This window comes from Clupea harengus, chromosome 4 (genome assembly GCF_900700415.2).
Source record: "Clupea harengus chromosome 4, Ch_v2.0.2, whole genome shotgun sequence".
Lineage (NCBI taxonomy): Eukaryota > Metazoa > Chordata > Actinopteri > Clupeiformes > Clupeidae > Clupea > Clupea harengus.
This window is the reverse complement of record NC_045155.1, coordinates 18,972,750-18,993,188: the sequence shown is the minus strand read 5'-3', so window position 1 is coordinate 18,993,188 and position 20,439 is coordinate 18,972,750. Positions and strand designations below refer to the sequence as shown.

Sequence of the window (20,439 nt, the reverse complement as noted above, 5' to 3'; positions counted from 1 at the left end):
TTTAGTGCCCTGCCTGCCGCTGCCGCCCTGCATAATTCATGAGCAAGTCTGGAGCTGTAGCCTCAAGGCTCCAGGCTGCAGGTGGAGCTCAGAGATCTGTGGGATAGTTCACGGGTTACTGTAAAAACAGGCTACTCACAAAATGCCTGACCACCCTCTCGGATGATGAAAATGATATTTGAGGATGCACAGACAGTGGGCCATGTTCAGTGCGCTGCTTATTAGTGGAGTGTTATGGTGTTTGACAGTAAAGTGGTTGGTATTTGCAAACAAACTCTGACGAAGCAGAGCTGTATCATGACCTCCTAAACACACTGGAATAAAACAATACCATATCTGGTAAGAAAACTGAATGTGGAAAAAAAACAGACGTAAATCCTCACTCCAGATGAGACATTTCTTGACAGGATCATGACAGATCATGTATATATATATATACACACACCAAAACACCTTTACTGAATCATAACAGAACAACTAGAGGGAGAAAAAAAATATGCATGGTGACCTTTTTCTAATGCATCAAAGTTTATAATTGTTACTAAAACTGTCATGAGTTGTATTGATGAGTATAAACTTAACCCAACATTGTCTTTCACACACTGTCAGACATACCTAGTGAACATTCGGTATAAACCAGAGAGACATAACTCCTGTCGGTGGGGCTCACTCCTTCAGTGACTGGCACAGTCAAACACACTGTCTTTGTGTGGCTGGATGAGTTCAATCAACAGGCTATTCTGCAGTATTGAGTAAATAATTACAAGGAATGCAATTTCAGATGTTCAAGACAAAGCATCGAGGCGATTTCCTGTCAAATAGCGCTACCCGTTGCGGATCGATGCAACAGCCATTATCATTTTCCAGCTTTATTAATGAGTCAGCTCAAAGCTACTGGAGAGAATAATAGTCCTTAATTTAGACAACACCTCTGCTCAGATGGGGCAGAGTTTTATTGATCATTTGGGAGAGGGCCATTTTCATGTTGCATCACAATGGATGTTAAACAAATAAGTTAAATACTGAACTACAAGATCATTTTTGTTGTAGACCTTCACTGGTCACGTGCATATTATAGTATTTACACCATGGTGGGGTATGCACATTTGAATAAAGGCACGTCTACAAATATATTCTGACATCTGTGGTTAATTAATCTTTTCCTTTAGAAACCCCTTTCACTTCAGAACTCCAGTTCCAGACTGCCTCACTCAATCTGAATCTGCTCTATTTACCCCCATCTAATTTAATGCAGGAAAGTGTAGGCAGTTGGTAGAGTTTAAAAATAAATAAATCAAAATGCAAATGTGTTTGTTCTTGAGACAGCTTGAACACTTTTTTGGGGGAAGTTTTAGATGTTTTGGCAGCACAATCTCGGATCTACAGTTTGCATTGCATGAATAACCAGAGCAAGATAATTAGTCTCAAAGGACAGGCATAATCTTGATTGATTTGTCAACTCTGTCTAATGTGAATTTGCAGAGGTCTCCTTATGCACAAGACCGTGAAACAGATTGTGTGTGTATATATATGTATATATTTATATTCAATCAACCGGCTATTCTATATTTATATATACATATATATACACAAAACCGTGAAGCAGATTGTTATATAAGATGTGAAAGAAGTTTCAAAGCTGTAGACAAGGTTCTTCAATACCAGGACATTTAGGAGCTATGTTCCTCAAAGTCCTCAAAGTACCTCTTTGCCTCCCTCTGCACTCAGCAGATTCAAACCTATTTATGTTCACCAGCACATAGATTTTAGCCAGCATTGTGTTGAAGGGTGTGTGCCATAATACGTACTTTATCCACCCCGTCAGGTGCCTATGGCTGTAATGGCCAAAAAGAATGGCTACTCATGTGGCGGTTCTCTCTTGGATGAGTAATATACTCCTGTCAGAGCAGCCTTACTTCTCTCAGAGGTGGAGACACACAACTTTGTATTGCTTAGCCTGTCCTTGTTTCCAATGGCTTTTTCTGTTCTTATCGTACATTGGTGTAATAACTGTCCTTGTGGAGTTTTGTTTGTTTAAAGAAAAAGGTTGCGTTGTGCAATCAAAGCAAAGGTGCAACGCAAAGATGTCAGAGGAGAGATAAATGGGGGTAAATATTGTGCTCTGTCACCTGCCTCATCTCTTTGCCACGTATAGTGGGCAAGGTAGGTTTTCCTTGGGGAGTTGAAAACCTCTTATGGTCAAATTATCAGTGGGGTTGCTGATGTTGCTGTGGGACTGGCGGCCAATTGAGAGCGCCGGGGGGAAGCGGACATGTCAACACAGACATGTGGTTTATCCATCATTTCTATGGTGTGTTTAACACAGTAAACCCACTTGGCCACTGGGCAGGGGGTTTCAGTTTTGCTAGTAATCAGAAAATATTGCCCAGATCCCAGCAGCAATTTGAAGCGATTTGTTGTAATTGGACTTACTGTGCCGTTGCATACGTTGCTGCTCAGCTAAATGTCATAACTGCAGTCACTGTACATTTATAAACACCTTTGCCAAATCTTTGCTAAGATTCACGTGTAGGTTTTCCCAAGATCTTTACTCATATATACACACACACACACACATATATATAATTGCATATGAAGATGTGTAGCATATGTGAATAATAGATTTGACAGAGTGCAAGTCTTTTCTACCGTCCTGTGGTCCTATAATTCGATGTTTGAAAACTATTGTTAGTGGTGGACAAGGGTGGTGGCATGATGGGACTACCATGGAAATTGCCAGACTACTCTGCTGAACAACCATGAAATGAGAGAGTTTAGCAAGGTTTCCTCTTTTGTATTAAATAGGTGTCATTGCTGCAGGCTAACTTGATGCTTCCAAGCACAGGTACAAGTTCTGCATCAGTGATGTCTTCAGCCTTTTCTGAGCCAGTTGTAGAACAGGAGCACGGTGTTGTTTTTACCTGATCCTTTTGTTCTTGCTTTGTTCTGGGCACCGGAGTGTGCCTGTGCAATCGACAAGGCTTCACCTAAATTTGGATCAACTGAAATGAAATGATCGATGATCAACACTGCAGAGAAGGGCTGGTGTATGATCAACACTGCAGAGAAGGGCTGGTGTATGATCAACACTGCAGTGAAGGGCTGGTGTATGATCAACACTGCAGAGAAGGGCTGGTGAATGATCAACACTGCAGAGAAGGGCTGGTGAATGATCAACACTGCAGAGAAGGGCTGGTGAATGATCAACACTGCAGAGAAGGGCTGGTGAATGAGCAATACAGCAGAGCAGCAATACGGTGCAGGCCCTTTTTTCATCACCACAGGGGGGTTGCTGTGCATTAAAAGTTACTCTCCATCAAGAATGCAACTGTGGAACTGGAGAGGCAATGGCTTCGTGTCTGGGGAGGTGGTATTTCTGGCGGTGCTCTGCCATGGTGACAGCCCTCGGAGCTGTGAGCTCACGTGCCCATGTTCCATCACACACACATTATCTCAGTGCTGCCCGTGGAGCACGCACCCCCGCTGATTCATGCAGATTAGCCAGGTATCTGGAATCACAGCCCTCTGCACGGAGATGTGAGACAGAGAGCGTTCGGATGTTCTTCTCACACTTATCTCCGGGTGCGTGCCTGTGATGTTGTCTTGGCGTAAACACAGCAAGGAGCATGTGCACCTCTCGGGACAGATAGATAGCACACATATCAGTTCACTGGAATTTACAGATTTTATAGTGTTTATAGATTTGACTGTATGATCAGGCTTATACAGCTGAGAGACATATGTGGTATTAGCCCATAAAAATATCAATGTTTCTATTAAAAGATAAAGATTTTTTTGTTTTGCTTCCTTCCAATATCTTCAGCTATTTAAATATCACTTCTGGGTATTTCAGAGGTAAATAAATCATACAGTTGGGAGCACATTGTGTGTATAAAGACACAACAAGAAATGATATTAGATGGTAAGATCTCACATATGTTCCCTGTGCCCATCCCAGAAGATCAAAAAAAGCAATCAGCCCCCGTGAGTGGGCTGTATTTAATTTTTATGGCGTGAATGTTTCCCCCATGGGTCGTTAATTGCTGTGCAGATTGTTGCTCAGCTTCTCTGCAAGCAGATCGTGAGTGGTGCAGGCCCTCCCAGCTGTTACTGAATATAGGGGGGGGGGGGGGGGGGGGGGTTCTCTGCCAGGGTTGGAAATAGAGAATGATCATGAGTAGCATGAGAATTAGATTTGGTCATAGTTTGTAAATCAGATGTATTTCATTATGCGTAAAATGGTTAAACTTTCTCCATGGCCTAGGGACAGTTTCTTCTTAACTCTGACAAATATGACAGGAAATTGATTAAAAGTATAATAGAATTGCCCAAAAAAGGAGAAGCATATATTCACTTTTCAGTGAATAGTAGCCATGGATATCATGGGGAAAAATTATCATAACGATGATGATGGTAATTAGAATTCATCTTTTATAAAAATATGTGAATCGAAAAGGTAGATTTCCTCCAAAACTGCATAGAGCAGAAGGAATCATTAGCTCACATGCCTATCTCCAATTTATTATTTCTAACTGACTGACACATTGTTATTACCTATGAATGGAAAGTCAACCTGGTCGATCGGCAAAGATAGTGAATCACAATGATGGGAGATTTGCTCAAGCTGTGCTGTCTAATTAAAACTAGACCTGCAGCTAACTGAAATCTAGGATTGCCTTTTTTGAGCTAAAAAAGCGCCAGTTTCCGGAAGGCACTCATTACTGACAGATTATTACCTCACATAAATGAAACACTGCAGGAAATGCATAATGAGGCAGAATCATAATTAGATCGCTAAAAACAAATTGCATTATTAACAACGAAGTGCACTTGCCAAGCCATCAAAAAGAACAACTCACCTTCATGGATCGAGCCACCACTTAGACACTGTATGCACCAGCAGCGGTGTGGGCTGGGGGACATTCTGGGGTAGATCTGGGCTACATTTCTGCACTGGACTCCATAGCATACAGCATCAGGGCACCGGAGGCTGCCACGCTAGCAAAGAAGCTTAAACCAAAGGGTGCTTGCATCAGTTGTTAGCCCGTCTCTTTAGGCGTCTGGGGAATGAGCTTTGCACACTGTACAGCTCTGTACCTGCTGGCCTTTGTTACGTGAGCAATCCAAATAGGAGGGGAAAAAAACCCTGGCAATGACGCATTTTCATTGTGAAAATGTCTCAAACATCCCATGTCTTTGACCTCAAAATCGAGTGCGCTCAGTAGGTCACACATGCAGGAGGCACAAGGACTCAGTCTTTAGAGTCTCCTGAGCGAGCTGTCTGCGTCACTGACGCAGGTAGTCTCCCAGCATCTGTTTCTAGGGACTCTCAGAGCCCTGTGGGTGCAGAAGAACGCTCCCTCCATGGAAGTGTGCGATGACGCAGGTCTGAAATGTGTGAAATTAAAGAACTTTGAATGAAGGACCAGATTAGCTTCATATTTTATTTACCTTGGCAGGTGGATACACATACAGTATATAAAATGACAGACAAAGAAGTCTAGAGGTATTCTATTAGTCTTGTTTTTACATGTACTTCTTAATGGTTGATCAATGTCAGTAGTGCACCTAATTGCCATTCCAGGACAGTGAGAATGAGTGAAAATGTCTTTTAACTGGCAGAATGGGTCTGTCACTACTTTTGACTGCTCATTGGATACAGAGGGTATTGAAACCAATGCATTAAGCAGCTTAATATTAAGGAGCAGTATTGGCATTTAGTTGATAAATGGCTTGATTAGCTACCACAGGGCGCTCACTTGGGTTCAATCAGTCTAAATAAGACATTAGGTGGGAAGACCACAAGCCTTAATAAAAGCAATCTCTCAGTGTACGCTCCTGTTGTTGTTACAAGGTTAGTTAATGGCCTAGTGAAAACAAAAGAACCTCCCTGAATGTTGAATCTAAGCTGTTAATGATATTCCTCTTTAAGAATGGCCCAATTGCCTTTTTCAGATAAATGAACACGAAGAAATGAATTGCCTATGTAAACAATTGTTATTCTTGTGAAGGTTATGTATTCATTGGGATAGCTTTCTCTGAACCAAAAAAGCTTGATAATTCGCTTTATGTAAGGGGACAACTCACCTGGCTAGGCTATATTTTGCCAAGCAAGATCAGCATGAGATCATATTGTTTGTCAGGACTGTTGACAGTGTGATGATATCATTTTATCTCCAAAACCTTTTTGTACAGCATAACCCTAGAAAAAACAGTAGTGGTAGAATAATTTAAAGGAAAAATTGCAAATAGAGGTCAGACAACAACCTTCAAACTGCAGTGATCCTTGAACAAATCTCATGGTGAGTGAAGCCTTTTCTTTCTGCAGGAAGACTGCAGTCCTCTGCATTGAAAGTGTTCTCTCATATTCTGTCCATTGCAGTAAACATTGTTGCTCCATAAGTGCCCAGAGCATTTGAGATTCAATCCAAAATATTGCATTGGTGTTCTCGGGGGACTTCTACTGTTTATCTGGCAGCCATGTCAAAATGGCCAAAAATCCCCCCCTACCAATAAACAATAAACAGATCCTCTCCTCTGCAGTGATATCGGATGAGCTCTTAAGGAGCTATCTAGCCCTCTGTAAACAGAGGAAAGTTCCATCTACAACAGCCAGTAGGCTTTCAGCTGCATTTCAGAATCAATCAATATTCCTGAATGACACCAGGCTATTTCAGTTTCTGATTTCTGTTCAGTGACACACTTGGGAGATTCTATGATACACTTCCCTGAAAGTGATGCAAACATAAGTTATCCACACCAAACCTTACATTTCCTTACACAACCTTACACAATCTGCCGTCAAAAGAAAAAAAAATTGTATTCTTACAATAATGTTAACGTTGTTTGTTGAAAGTGCCATGTGACTTCTTTTTGACAGCGCTCAAAATACTGCCTTGTCTCCTGGTATGTGTAAAACAGCTTTAGCGTATGGAGTGACTTTGAAATCATGGTCTATGTCCGCAAGGCAGTTTCGTCCATTCCCTCCACACTTCCCACAATCAATGGCTCCCCGTGAGAAGAGAAAGCTGTCGTTATGATAAAGCACTCAAGTGTGCATGATTAGAAATGAAATGCTGATTAGGTCCTCTGCAGGCTGTTCTTGGAAGTTTCACTCACTGGTGGGTATACTGTGAACCCACCGTGAAAAATGAGAGAGAAAGAGAGAGAGAGAGGGACAGATAGAGACAGAGAGAAAGGGAGTGATAGAGAGGGGTGTAGAAAAGGAGAGAGAGAGAGAGAGGGAGAGAACTTTTGTTGTCCTCAAAGTAAACAGAGAGTCACTCCACTTCTCTATTAATTCACGAAACAAAGTACAGCATAAAGAGGAAACGTGGTCAGCGAAAGACAAGGAAAGCATCTCATTACCTCACCAGTGCAAACACAAATTAGTTTTTAATTTTCCGTCGTTGGAATACACATACATACTCACACACATACTACACACACACACACACACACACACACACACACACACACACAAAGAGCTATTGTTCACTCAGTAAAATATAAAAACTAGGTTGAGGGGTTGGGTCAGAGTACTGCACTCCCGAGTCAACCCGCTATGACCACTGACCAGGCCGCTCTCTCTAAATCATTTGTTACCTTGCTGGGCTTTCACCCCCCCCTTCCCCCTCCCCACTCCCCACTCTCCTCTCCTCTCCCCTCCTCCCTTTCCCCCTGTCCAGCCTATTACTTTCAGGACTCTATTGGCACTTTGTTTTGTGATCCACCGCGTTGCCCCCGGCAGCCATGGAGCAAACCAGAGGGTATTATTTGGACATTGATTGCTCGGCGGCTCGCCTTTGTGCAGGAGCTGGGGAGACAGGCCTTCATTAGCATGCATTTTGCTCCGTGGCATTTTGGCAGGAAGACAAAACAATTCTCTTGAAATGTTTCAGAGGGGATTAGAAAGCTTCGCCACGTTCATTTTTTTCTTCCATATCAGATGCCTCGGCCGTGGCCACTGCTTCTCCAGCCAATGACCTAAAGGCTGAATATTCAGTGTGGGAATGATGGCTGAATATGTTTTCGTTGCTGTTATGGGCTCATTATACGTGCTGTATATATGGGTTTCAAAATCTATCCAGGCTGGTAATTGGGTCTGTTTGTGGTCATCTATGAGTAGTGAAGTTGTGTATTATAGTTTGATCATGTTTTCAGTGTTCTCTCAGCATGGTACCTTATTTGTGACAAGCCACTTCAGCACCACATGGACACAAACTGACCTTGTGAACTGACGCTCTATTAGACTGTGATGTAACAGTGTGAAAAGCTATCAGATTAACAGCACTAAAAGCAAAGGAAAGTGAATAGACATATACCGGCCATTAGGATCTGACATGGTGGCCAAGAGAGATAACCACTGAAAACGACCTCTTTAGGTATCTCTGCTGTTTGTGGGCTTGTCTTTGTGTTCCTCCCCCCTAATCCTGCCCCACGCCCCATCCCCAACTCTTTCAGGCCTGATGCGAAACTAATGTGAAACCCCACTACAAGCGTAACCCCTCTCAATGCAGTCATCCTTAATACGGCTCAGAGGACCACAACTCTGGCTTTTTTGTTAAATGCTGGGACCCACTCCGAATGCACAGTGAGTGCCGCAAGACTTCATCTGGTGTAGAGGGGCCTCAGGAATGCACAGCATTTTTCCCTTCTGCTTCATGGGGCAAAAAATGGCCAAAGAGTGAACTATACCTACCCATCCCAACCCACTCACAGACACACACACACACACACACACACACACACACACACACACAGACACACACACCCACACAGAGATACACACACACACACACAGAAACACACACACACAGACACACACACACAGACACACACGTTGGATTTCTTTTAGTTTCAATTCATCTCAGTTTCACTGGTGGAAGTTGTTGCATGGCTTCGGCTGTCTTATTGGCAGTGCCATAAATTGTCCAGACACTCATGCATCGAAAATCTGCCCTCATGTGCCTTCTCAAAGGATTTTCGTAATACCAGGCATTCCTCATGCTGTGAATTATTACACCTGCACAATTTTTATCTTCCGGCCAGACATCCATAAAATGTAGGGGAAGATATAGTGGTGTGGGATTAGACTGGGTTTAAAGAAAATCACCTTCCTTGCTAAATGGTCAAATTTCGCTGGACCTGACCCTGAGAGAGAGGCTGTTGAGCTGCGACATCAGGATCGAAAATTAGGTCTTAGTCCGACATCAATGAAATGAAATGAAAATATCCCATCTATTAACTTTGTTGTTATTTTTCATTCAGCAATGGGGAATTAAAGTCAATGTTCTGTAAAGTTTGACCAAAAGCTAAATGAAAGAAATGGCTGGATGTAAGGGGGAAAAAACTGCAATGTATTTATAATTCATGCTTGAGTCTAAAATCCAATTTCTGTTACTTGCTGGCTTGGTAACTCCATTGCTCTGTCTGGTGTACTGCAGGAGGAGTGTGCATCGCCCAGTCAGTGAAGATTCCTCGAGAGCCCAAACCAGGAGAGTTTGATAAAATCATAACCAGACTCCGGGACAACCCCAATGCTCGTGTGGTCGTTTTATTCGCAAGTGAAGATGATATCAGGTAAGAGAAGTCTTTTTGCTTTTGAATTGTATTATGATAACAGTGGTAGCTCATTCGTATTGCAGTCTAGAGTTTTGTGTGCCATTTTGTTTGTGGAACTGCTAAACTTCACCATAGAGGGATACAAGTTTTTTAAATAAATAGATAGATAGATAGATGGATACTTTATTAATCCCGAGGGAAATTTAGGTCATCCAGTAGCTTATACACTTAACTTAACTCACAAACATACATACACAAATCACAGTAGAAAAACAATACACATAGGGAGAACATGTTCACAGGGAGTGGGGTGTATACAGATACAGGATAGGTCTGGCCCTATATTACAATGTGCATTGATTGTGTCAGTGTTGATGTCCACGAGGAAAGTAGTGCAAAGAGTGCAGAGAGATAGTGTTCATGTGCTTGTGTGTGTGAGGATAGTGCAAAGTGTTATAAATAGTACAATGGGCTAGTATAGCCAGTAAAAAGATGGACAGTGGGATGGAATATAATGAGATGAGAAGAGGAGGGGAGACTGAGGTAGACTCATGCAGAGAAGTCCATCTCCCTCCCCCTCCCCTTCTGCGTGGCGTTGTAAAGCTGTATGGCCCTGGGGACAAAGGACTTCCTTAGCCTGTCCGATGAGCATGACAGTGACAGGAGTCTGCCACTGAATATGCTCCTCTGTCCGTTAAGAGTACTATGTAGTGGGTGGTAGTCATTGTCCAAGATGGTCAGCAGCCTACTCAGGGTAAATATAATTTCAAGAAGAATGTCCACAGCATTAAAGAATTCATCTTGTTGTTTTAGCAACCTGTTGTTTTTGTACTCAATATTTACAAAGGTTCAGCTATCTTGGGGCATCTCAAAACTGATGGATGAAATATTTAACCAGCATTTGCTAAACTATTAAAGGCAGAGTCTGCCATTTCAGTTTGGTTGTTGAGGTTGAGGTTGTTGTTATTTCCCTCTCCTCCGGGCCATTATGCCTGTTTTTCAGTGTACAGAGCCAGGACTATGTGTGTTTAATGCAAACACTGGATGGACAGCTGGAGGGCTGTGAGGAGCAATTTACTGAATTTTACACCTTTAAATCAGCTAATCAGATTAATCTGAACTTTTGGTCCCACTTTGTTTTGATAGCCCATGTTAGAGTAGGATAAGGTGCCAATTAGGATTAGTGCTGGAGTTGGGGGATGTGTGAGATGATGGTCATGGTTGGTGTCAAGTTATAATTAGGGTTTGTTGACAGTCTCATGGCAGATAATTGAGAGTCCAGGCAACTTTCTGGCAGATTTTTGAATACATTTGCATTTTGGCAACGTTTCTCTTGTTTAACTTTCCTCCCGGCTCAACGCTTATTCAGGCAAGCCTAAAAAATCAGTAGTCTCGAGTGCCAGCTGTTGTTTTCAGTGCAAACAGTATGTGCCAGCATTTCATTTTATAACATGCATTAAATCACCATATTGCTCTTATGGCGATGTTGAGAAACACATGGAAGGCGTTCTGCGAGACGTAGGATTTAGGCTGACTCATCTCCCAAGTGTTACAGCACATTCAGCATCCAAACCAGGCTCACTTGGGCACTTGGAGGGGGGGGGGGGGGGGGGGGGGGGTGTATGAGGTGTCAATTGACGTTGCTGAGGCATGGCCAGTGTTGTTGCAACAAGCCAACAAGCCTGATGGCACACACGCGAGGAAGTGCAGAAAATATATGCTTTCATCCAGTTCCCTCTGGAGAATGTTGTACCTAGATACAGTCATACTGGCAGTTAGCCTAATGGGCATTCATCACCATCACAGCAGACCAAGGGCCTTGGCATCATTAGCACAGCTAATATTCCCTGTGAACATGTATGACATGTACACCAGAACACCTTCAACACTGCTTGATCATAGTATAAATATCCCAGCACCCTGTAAATTCAAATGGTAAACATGATTTATGCAGATATGAGCCAAATGAGTTACAATAATGACCTGAGCTGTAGAATATAGTTCCAGCATATACATGCTCACAGTTATTCAACCACGTACAAGCAGGTACAACAGTAACATGGATATACTTGACAACAGAAGACACATTATATTAGGTAAACCTCCTCATAGTGTAACAAGATAGGGAGTAAGATTAGTATCAGGATTATATCCAAGGTCCTGTTGCTCACTGATGATAAATGAGTCACATTGTGCTATATGGTAGTGGTACACAGTAACAGGTATTTCCTGTGATAGGTAACAAATATACCTACCTTCTAGCAAAAATGGGCTCTGTATTGAAAATTTATTTTTTGAAAATGTAGAATGCAAATTGAAAATGTATTTTTGCATTCTACTTTACTTGTGTCATCTTCATTACAAATGTATGAACTGATAATAAAACTAAATGAAACTCTGCAGAGCTCTTTATAAAATGGAATTAATTCCAACAGATGGCCACAACCTCACCACTAAGAGGGAGCAACAGTTCAACCCTAAATGATAAGAATGTATTCAATTATTTTTGCCAAAGACGTAATGCGTGGCTTTAAAAGAAGGGAAAGAATTTACAAGACAATTACCCTCCGAACAAAATAGTTTGTCAGGGCAGGGAAAGGAGCTGGGCAGCATGGTAAACCAAGAGGCCAGGGTTTACCCCACAACAGACAAAAGCAAGCTTGTGATCAGCTAGGTACTGATAGGACTGAGCAGCGCCCCTCATGTGTTTGAGAGGACGGGTAAATAAGAGTTGGTGAGGTAGCGAGGCATCCATCTGGCCAGTGGACCCCGGGGGCAACGCTCCAGTCAGGTCCACTGAAGGGGTGTGTGTGTGTGTGTGTGTGTGTGTGTGTGTGTGTGTGTGTGTGTGTGTGTGTGTGTGTGTGTGTGTGTGTGTGTGCGTGTGCGTGTGTGTGTGTGTGTTCTTTTTTTCTGTCTGCTGGTCAGTGTGTGAGGGAGCAGGAGGGGTAATTAGATACGGGAACTCTTGGAACAGCAGGGGACTTTGCTCAGTTATCATCTGTCTCTCTCGGACCGCTGCTGCTGATGCCTCTTCATTAGTACTTCTGTCCACACACACACTCACACTCTCTCTCTCTCACACACACACACACACACACACACACACACACACACACACACACACATCTCCCCCTCACATACACACACCCTCACTTACTCTCTCCCTCACACAGACACACACACACACACACAGACAGACACACGGACAGACACACACAGACACACGGACAGACACACAGACACACACACACCCACAGACACACCCACACACACACGGACAGACACACACACACCCACACACACAGACACACACACACAGACACACAGACACACAGACACACACAAAGGCCTCGGGGCAGCCAGCACCTGTTGAAGCCCTAGCAGTGAGGCGTCACAGTCCAGCGCAGATGGCCGGTGTCAAAGCCTGCTTAGAGGAAATCCTGCCGCGCTCGCTGGAATGTCGGCTTCCCAGAAGGGAATCGATTTTGTTGTGATGCCTCAAAAGCCGAGATTTTGCACAATGAAAAATGTCTGACCTTGTGAACTGTGAAATTCACTTCACACAGAAAGGTGTGTGGAGCCTCTCTCTGTCCTTGAACAAAAAGGTGAATGGACCACCTGGACAATAGAGGCATTAAATGAGTTTTCCCTTTTCTTTTTTCTCTTTCTCTCCACAGGCAACTTCTACAGGCTGCTAAGAATGCCAGTGGACCAGGTCACTTCATTTGGATAGGATCTGACAGCTGGGGGGCAAAGATATCCCCAGTGTTGCACCAGGAAGGGATGGCAGAAGGAGCCATCACCATCCTACCCAGGCGTCAGTCCATCAAAGGTAGTCATCATGCATTGATCTCCTGCTCTGAAAATATGTGAATATGTGATGGATGATACAAACAAGTATAAGCCAGTTTACAAAAAGTTCAAAGAAAGTCTTTAAGAATTGCAACTTCTGTCTCAAGACAATATGTGAGTATTTATCAATCAATAGTGTCATAAAGCAACTGGAACAAAGTGCAGCGCTGTAACTGTATTGTAATGATTTCTCCTAGGGTTTGATCGCTATTTCATCAGCCGGACCCTGGACAACAACAGGAGAAATATTTGGTTTGCCGAGTTCTGGGAGGATAACTTCCAGTGCAAACTCAGCCGGCATGCCCTGAAGAAAGGATCAGGCATCAAAAAATGCACAAGTAGGTGCCTTTGGACACTCCAAACCCATTGTTGTGTGTCATCACTATCATGGGGTTTTAATGAGGGCAATCAAGGAATTTGTTCATTGCCTGGAGATATTCATTAGAGTATTTAGCAGCTAATTGCAAAGGTTGTAATACGGTTATAACACAATTGCCTCGCTGTACATTATGGCTGAAATTGAATTCCACCATACCACTAAATTGCCATTACCTTTTTAAAGGAAAGGATGCTATACAAATCAAATGAGTTCAGAGTTACAGATTACAGCAGTGCTGATTGCTTTGAGCATGGGAATTGAGCATTGCATTTTGTTTGGGTGAAATATCTATTTATATGTCAACATTACTCATCGCTATTGGTTCCATAGACAAATTCAATATCTGTCAGGACAATATCTGCCGTACTGTTTCTAAGTTTATCTTAATTTGCTTTCGTGTGAACATCGTTATCTAACTTCGCTTGACCGTGACATGTTGTGGAAGCACGGCCCTTACGACCCCACTCACACCAGCTCAAAGTACACTGCATTTAAGTTTTTCGATGATAGACTTTGAACTCGTCATTTTTGGACACGCCCGGATACACAGCCTTCACTGGGAGTCTATGAGAAGGCTCTGAATGTGTTTTGTAGAGGTGAAAATATCTCAAGAATGATTTCAAAGTAGTTTTTGTCATACCTGGTGTAGGTGAAACCGGGGTTATTACATTAAGTTAATTAAATCAGTCTCATAAAATGTAATAATCATTAAATTTAGTATTTAATATTTTATAATTAAATTACTAAACAATGGAAAGTTCTAGTTGTATCACTATGCTACAATCTATGTATGGTATCACAATACTAAAGTACTACAATATCACTACACAGTCTATAACACTTTATGAAACAACTAGAAAAGTGAAGGCATTTGAAGTACTTGATTGGCGGAAAATGGCTTTCAGTGTAATATTGGAACAATAACAGGCAAGACAATTGTTTAAGTATAATATAAACAATTTATTAAATGTAATAAACGGTGATTAACAGTAATATAAAATCAGGTATAATCACAATACACTGGAGTAACAAAATCGAGCAAGGCACAAAGTGGAGTTGTGAAACGAGGTGCTCTGTTTCAGCAAGGCAGAGGAGGGTGCGTTAGCTTCCTCGTCTCTGTCTGTGTGTGTGTGTGTGTGTGTCAGCGGATGCGTGCGTGTGTGAGCGGGTGCGTGTGTGGGTATGCGCAGTTGCGAGTAAACGCGCGCGCGCTCAATGGAGAGAGGGGGGAAGTGAGAGGAAGGCTATGCGCAAGCGCACAGGTGAGGGATGCTCTGTGCGCGAAGTCAATCGTGTCTCCGGCTCCAACTACAGTTAGGATAGTCACCGGATGCGGCTGCGGGTCCGAGACAGGAAACTTTAGTTTGCTTAGGCGCAACTTTAGTTGGGGGGAGGTGCACGAGTATGGAATGCCTAGAACAAAGGATTTTGCCTTAAGGACAAATCCTGGCTGGGCCTTAATTCAAATACTAAGATCTTCGACAACACTGAGATTGCAATGTGTGCGTGTATATGTTCGTGTGGTGATGCAAAAGGGAGTTAGAGAGAGAGAGAAAGAGATAGAGAGATAGTGCATGCACAATCCTATCTAATTAACTAGCAAAAGAACTAAGCAAGATTATCAACGGTCAAAGACCGGGTAGATTGTGAAATTACAGTTTGCATTTAGATCTTAAACGAAATCAAATAACAAAACTTATCACACAGATTAAAACATACATGTAAAACTAAATTCTGCCCAGATATCAGCCTTACTTCGATCGCTCTTGCGTGGCGACCAAGATGTTTTCTGCGGGTTTCCTTGGAGCAGCGTGGAACGCAGGCGCCTGGAAATGCCGGGTTTCTTCCTTCTTTAAAGCAGTTCGTCAACTGGACTCTGGTGCGGCCTGGTGAGGGTCGTGGTGAGTCGTGAAAGGGATGAAGAATTCTTTTCGTCGACTTGAATAGCAGGGAGGAGGGATCCGGTCGCCTTCTCCTATTCAATTAAACTGCGGGGCTGCAGTGTATTATATCGATATACTCAGGGTTTAACTAGCGATTTCAAATAGATTAGAACTTTGATCAGAAGTCCTATGAGCTATGAGTCGTCGCGTCGTCCTTTGTCCTGATGAGGGGTCATCTGCAGGGAGGGTATCTCTATGTGATGAATGGACTTCACAGCGAAAACCAAACGAGAGAGAGCGAGTTTTGGGTTTGCCGCGGTGATAAAGGGCTAAACGCGTCACCAGTTTTATGATCTTGTTGCGGCCAATACCGAGTCAGTCCGAATCAGATAAGGGATACAGGAGAAAAGGGGACTCTGGGTAATGTAGTCTATGGTAGGACCACCTACACTGGATAAGGGGCATCTCTGAATGCTGATTGGAAGATTTCACAAAGGGGCTGGATCGCGGCAGGTTTTAGCTGTTAAAGGGACTTTTCAACATGGGCTTTAGTTTTAGATCTTTTTGGGTCCAAATTCGTACTAGGGACAACTAATGATCGAAATTAGTCCAGTATTGAGTTAGAACACTAAAACTGGAAACCGCAAAACATCTGTACAATGGAATTCTATGGAGCAAGCATGCCTGTCAAAGTAAAGCACTTGTTTAAGCCACTGACTCATCAATGTAATTATAAGGGTCTGCCAACATGGAAAGGACCCCAACAGAGATACCCCTCCATCTGTTTAGTTGGTTATCGAAGGGAGGCCTCTCCTTTGAACGCCCACTCCAGCACCACATGGTAGGCAAATCGACTACAGGCACTGAATGGGGTGCTACATCAGAGACTGGAACAAGAGAGGTAAAACACTGACTGTACAAACAGTCATTTTCTACAGTTTCTTTACAATTATGGAGTAAAAAAGACACAGGTGTATTTCTGTAGGGATCCTTACGATGTTGTCAGACCCTAGGTCTCAATTCTTATCTGGACGCATGATCTGGTGATGATGATAATTACCTCAGATTTAGAACTCAGGGTTATCGAGTTGCCTGTTATTGATGTTCTTCCAATCTCTTCAAAGAAAGTGCGGAGGATTCAAACTTTGTGCCCAGTGAGGGCTCTGTGTCATTTCACTAATCTTACTCTCTGTAGTCGCAAGACTGAGCAGTTGTTTGTATGCTTTGGAGCACAGGCCCTGGGCCGAGCTCCATCGCAGCAGAGATTAACACACTGGATTGTTGAAGCGATGTCTGACATATGAGGCAGCGGATACAGCTCCTCCGGCTGGGTTGCATGCACACTCCACTAGGAGTATGGCAGCATCGTGGGCCATATGGAAAGTGTTCATGATGTGTGCCGGGCAGCTAGCTGGGCTTCAGGGAATACCTTTGCCCATTTCTATTATTTGGACATAATGAGTACACCTGTAACCCATTCTGTAATGTCTGTCTCTTGGCAGGACAGTCCTAATTGTTAATGCTGAGTCACCCACAGTCTAATTACGAACCGGGTTGCCACTTGTATAAATCCACGGTAGTGTCCATATCCCATAAGGCAGGGGTTATCAAACTTTGGCAAGCTGGGCCCCCCCAAAGCTGGTTAGGGGTAGTTGGGGCCCCCCCATCCGCCCCGCCCCCCCCCCCCCCCCCGCCGCCGCCACCGCCCTCACCTACACCACCATATATAGATGGATAGATAGATAGATAGGATATTGTTATTGATAGGCCTGACATGTCAAGGTTAGGCTATTGTTATTGTTAGGCCCATACAGACAATTATTATAACTATTTATTATTATTATTATTATTATTGTTATTATTATTATCAGTAATAGTAGGCCTATTAGTAGGCTATTCATTATTATCACCATCATTATGTTATTATTATTATAATTAATGATTATCGACCAATTATTATTATTGTATTATTATTATTATCATACTAATAATAAGTGTTATTATTGCTATCATTAGGATACTGTTATTATTATTATGGGCCTCTTGTGATCTTTACAAAAAAAATCCTACAGGTCTGTCAATGTGAGACATGAGCCTGCTTTGCACTGCAAAGGTCCTCAAATCTTGGGGCAATGTTTGACAAACATATCCTCAGGTCATCCTCGATCTGTGCGCGGTTGCGGTATTCAGAGGAGGCTCTTCCATTGAGGAAACGGAGGAAGGACCTCCCCAAACTTTTTGAGAATTTATTTTTTTAATTGAACTGACTAAACTCCTTTAAAAATGCAGTTTGATATCAGTATTTAATACTATGCACATCACAATTCGTTTCCCTGAGTTAAAATAACATTAGCACCCCCTATCGTAACCAGAAATGATTGCACGGAGTGCCGTCCTCCCTTTTGCCCCTATTGAGATTAATGTATTCGGTCTCTGATACTGGCGGCTCGTGGGGCTCATTCACTTACATTACCCAGGGGAGGAAAGTCCTCCCTAGCGTCTGAGTCGGCGCCAACATCGCTTAACCAATAAACAACGGATTTGGCTTTGGAGGGAGGGGATTACACGAAAGAAGTTACCCGGCTCGACTCTGCTGTAGGATATCGATAGAACTTCAACCTTGGATTGTTGATTATCGGACGCGATCCATATTTATTACCTTCAACTTTATTTTGTCCCTTAAAGCCTGCCCCAACTGTCTTTTCCCAACGTATACATTTATCTTGTACACAATCCATCCCCATACACCGGAGATAGCCTAAGGGCTTTCAAGATTACAGATGCATATCAATATGCAGTTGCAGGATGGGTGAACTACAAGATATGGCATCTGGAGACAAAAAAATATGTATGTCATCACAGGACATCCTAGTAATTCAAACAGCCATTATCAACCGATTTATTTTAGTTGTGGTTAAGAGTGCCAATGTGGGCTAGTTAGGTGTAGCTAAAGCCTTTAGTGAAGAGCTAAACAGCTCGCTAACTATTAGCACTCTAGCTTGCTCAGGAGAGTTAAGCTCTGATAAGACACAGCAATTATTCACGATTGTATCAACGTGCTGCATCTCACATAACACGTCAGTCATTCCCAGGCTCAGAACACAAAATCAACATGTCCGTGGATAGTGGTGCAGGAAGATACAAAGTGTTGACTGCACAATCTGAAGTTAGATGTTGGCTGCCAGTTGTCTCTTCTAATTTGCAGCCAACCATTTATTCCGCCGATCTAAATATTTTGGTATACAATTAAATTGTTTCTTTGGGTAATTTTCGCGACTATTGTCGCATCTATCAGCACAACATAAGCAGGGAATTTTAACTTTCTGTGGGTTGTGACCGACTATTGTCTGTGTTGTGACCGACGCTCCGCTAGACTTTCGGACACAAAGATGGCGGCGCTCAAACGCAGTGACGTCACATGGTATCCATGAATTGATGCAACTGCCTATCTAGGCATGCAAGAATTGTTCTTGTTCAGCTGACATTCTGAATGGAAATTGTTAATGAATGTTTCAGAACGCGATGTGTTTCGTATCTATTCTAATTAGCCTACGTTGTCACTTGGGCATTGGCCTCATATTAGGCTACTTAGTGAATGATTCAGAGCATGATGCATTTTAAGTGGCTTCACTTTTGGTCTTGTGTCTTCATTTTTCTTAAAACAATTGCAGCTGAAAATAAAATTAGTCAAATAATAACCAATAGCTTCAGTAATTGAGGGGGGAAATAGGCCCAGAATTTTGTATTTAGTTTTTCAAATCAAGAGTAGGCCTGATTTGACTAATTGGCTTTGCATCCTTTCCTTCTGGCCTTGTCTAGTCCAGACATGCTGTCCACCAGCTTTCAAAGTACAATGGTGCCACACTGGTGGCTTTGTATCAATTTTATCCCTGCCTGCTATTTTGTACTGTAGTTCACAAAAACACCCTGAAACAACTTGTATCTCACATACTTATGCCACCAACAGAATAAGCAGGCCAATGGTAACCAAGCGCGCAGTCCTTCCTCCCTCACTTTAAAAACCACCAGCCGCCACTGGCGGTATTTAGTTTTGAGCGCAGTCAGTCTTGAAAAGCCTGCCTCGCACAAATATGTCGACGCAAAAAGGAGGAGCATTTTTGAGGCTATGTCGCAAAGCTGATCATTGCTACCCAGAATGACGAAAGAGGGGAGATGCTTAAGTCTACTGTCACTCTTCAGCTGCTCTTTCATGTCTATTGACAGCTCATCTGCTGAGCAGAGAAATGGATCCCGAACTCAGGCAAATGAACGGTAGTCCTCTTTGAAACCCAAACTGATTTCTGATATTCGGCGTGTCATTTGACATAGGTATTGCGCTGAATTTAGCTCCTACACGTCTTGCGTGGCCGGCAAAATCTGTGTGTCGGCAATTGTATGGGGTTTGCTAAGCTTAGCAATTCTATGAGCAACTACATAAGATGCCTCCAGACACTGCTTGGAGACAGTGCTATGCTTGGGCATGGTGGTTCGTTGTTGCTGGAGGCCATCACGTTTAGGTTTAAAGAAGTCCACAGGCTTCTCTTTCTGACTTTTACGAATCAGAAACTTGTCCATGTTGTGTTTGTTTGCTGATACAGTGTGTGTGAAGTTAATAAAGTTCTAATTTCAACGTCGTGTTCTTGTATGGTTGTGAACGACTTGCACACGAATAATGGATAAGGCTGTGCTAGGCAATGATTCCTAACAAAACGAACTGTACACAATGTAGACAGGGACAGCACAAAATAGTATTCAAGT

General features: G+C 42.8%; 1 protein-coding gene across 4 annotated transcripts in view; it reads left to right on the top strand.

Annotated features, from left to right (window-relative positions):
• LOC105894203 (metabotropic glutamate receptor 4) overlaps positions 1–20,439 on the top strand; it is a 180,184-nt gene that overhangs the window by 126,850 nt on the left and 32,895 nt on the right. For all 4 annotated transcript variants that reach the window (XM_031566580.2, XM_012820683.3, XM_031566581.2 and 1 more), the window contains exons 4-6: positions 9,447–9,582; positions 13,245–13,399; positions 13,617–13,757. In XM_031566580.2, the coding sequence (XP_031422440.1) occupies positions 9,447–9,582; positions 13,245–13,399; positions 13,617–13,757 (432 nt within the window). The remainder of the gene's footprint in view (positions 1–9,446; positions 9,583–13,244; positions 13,400–13,616; positions 13,758–20,439) is intronic.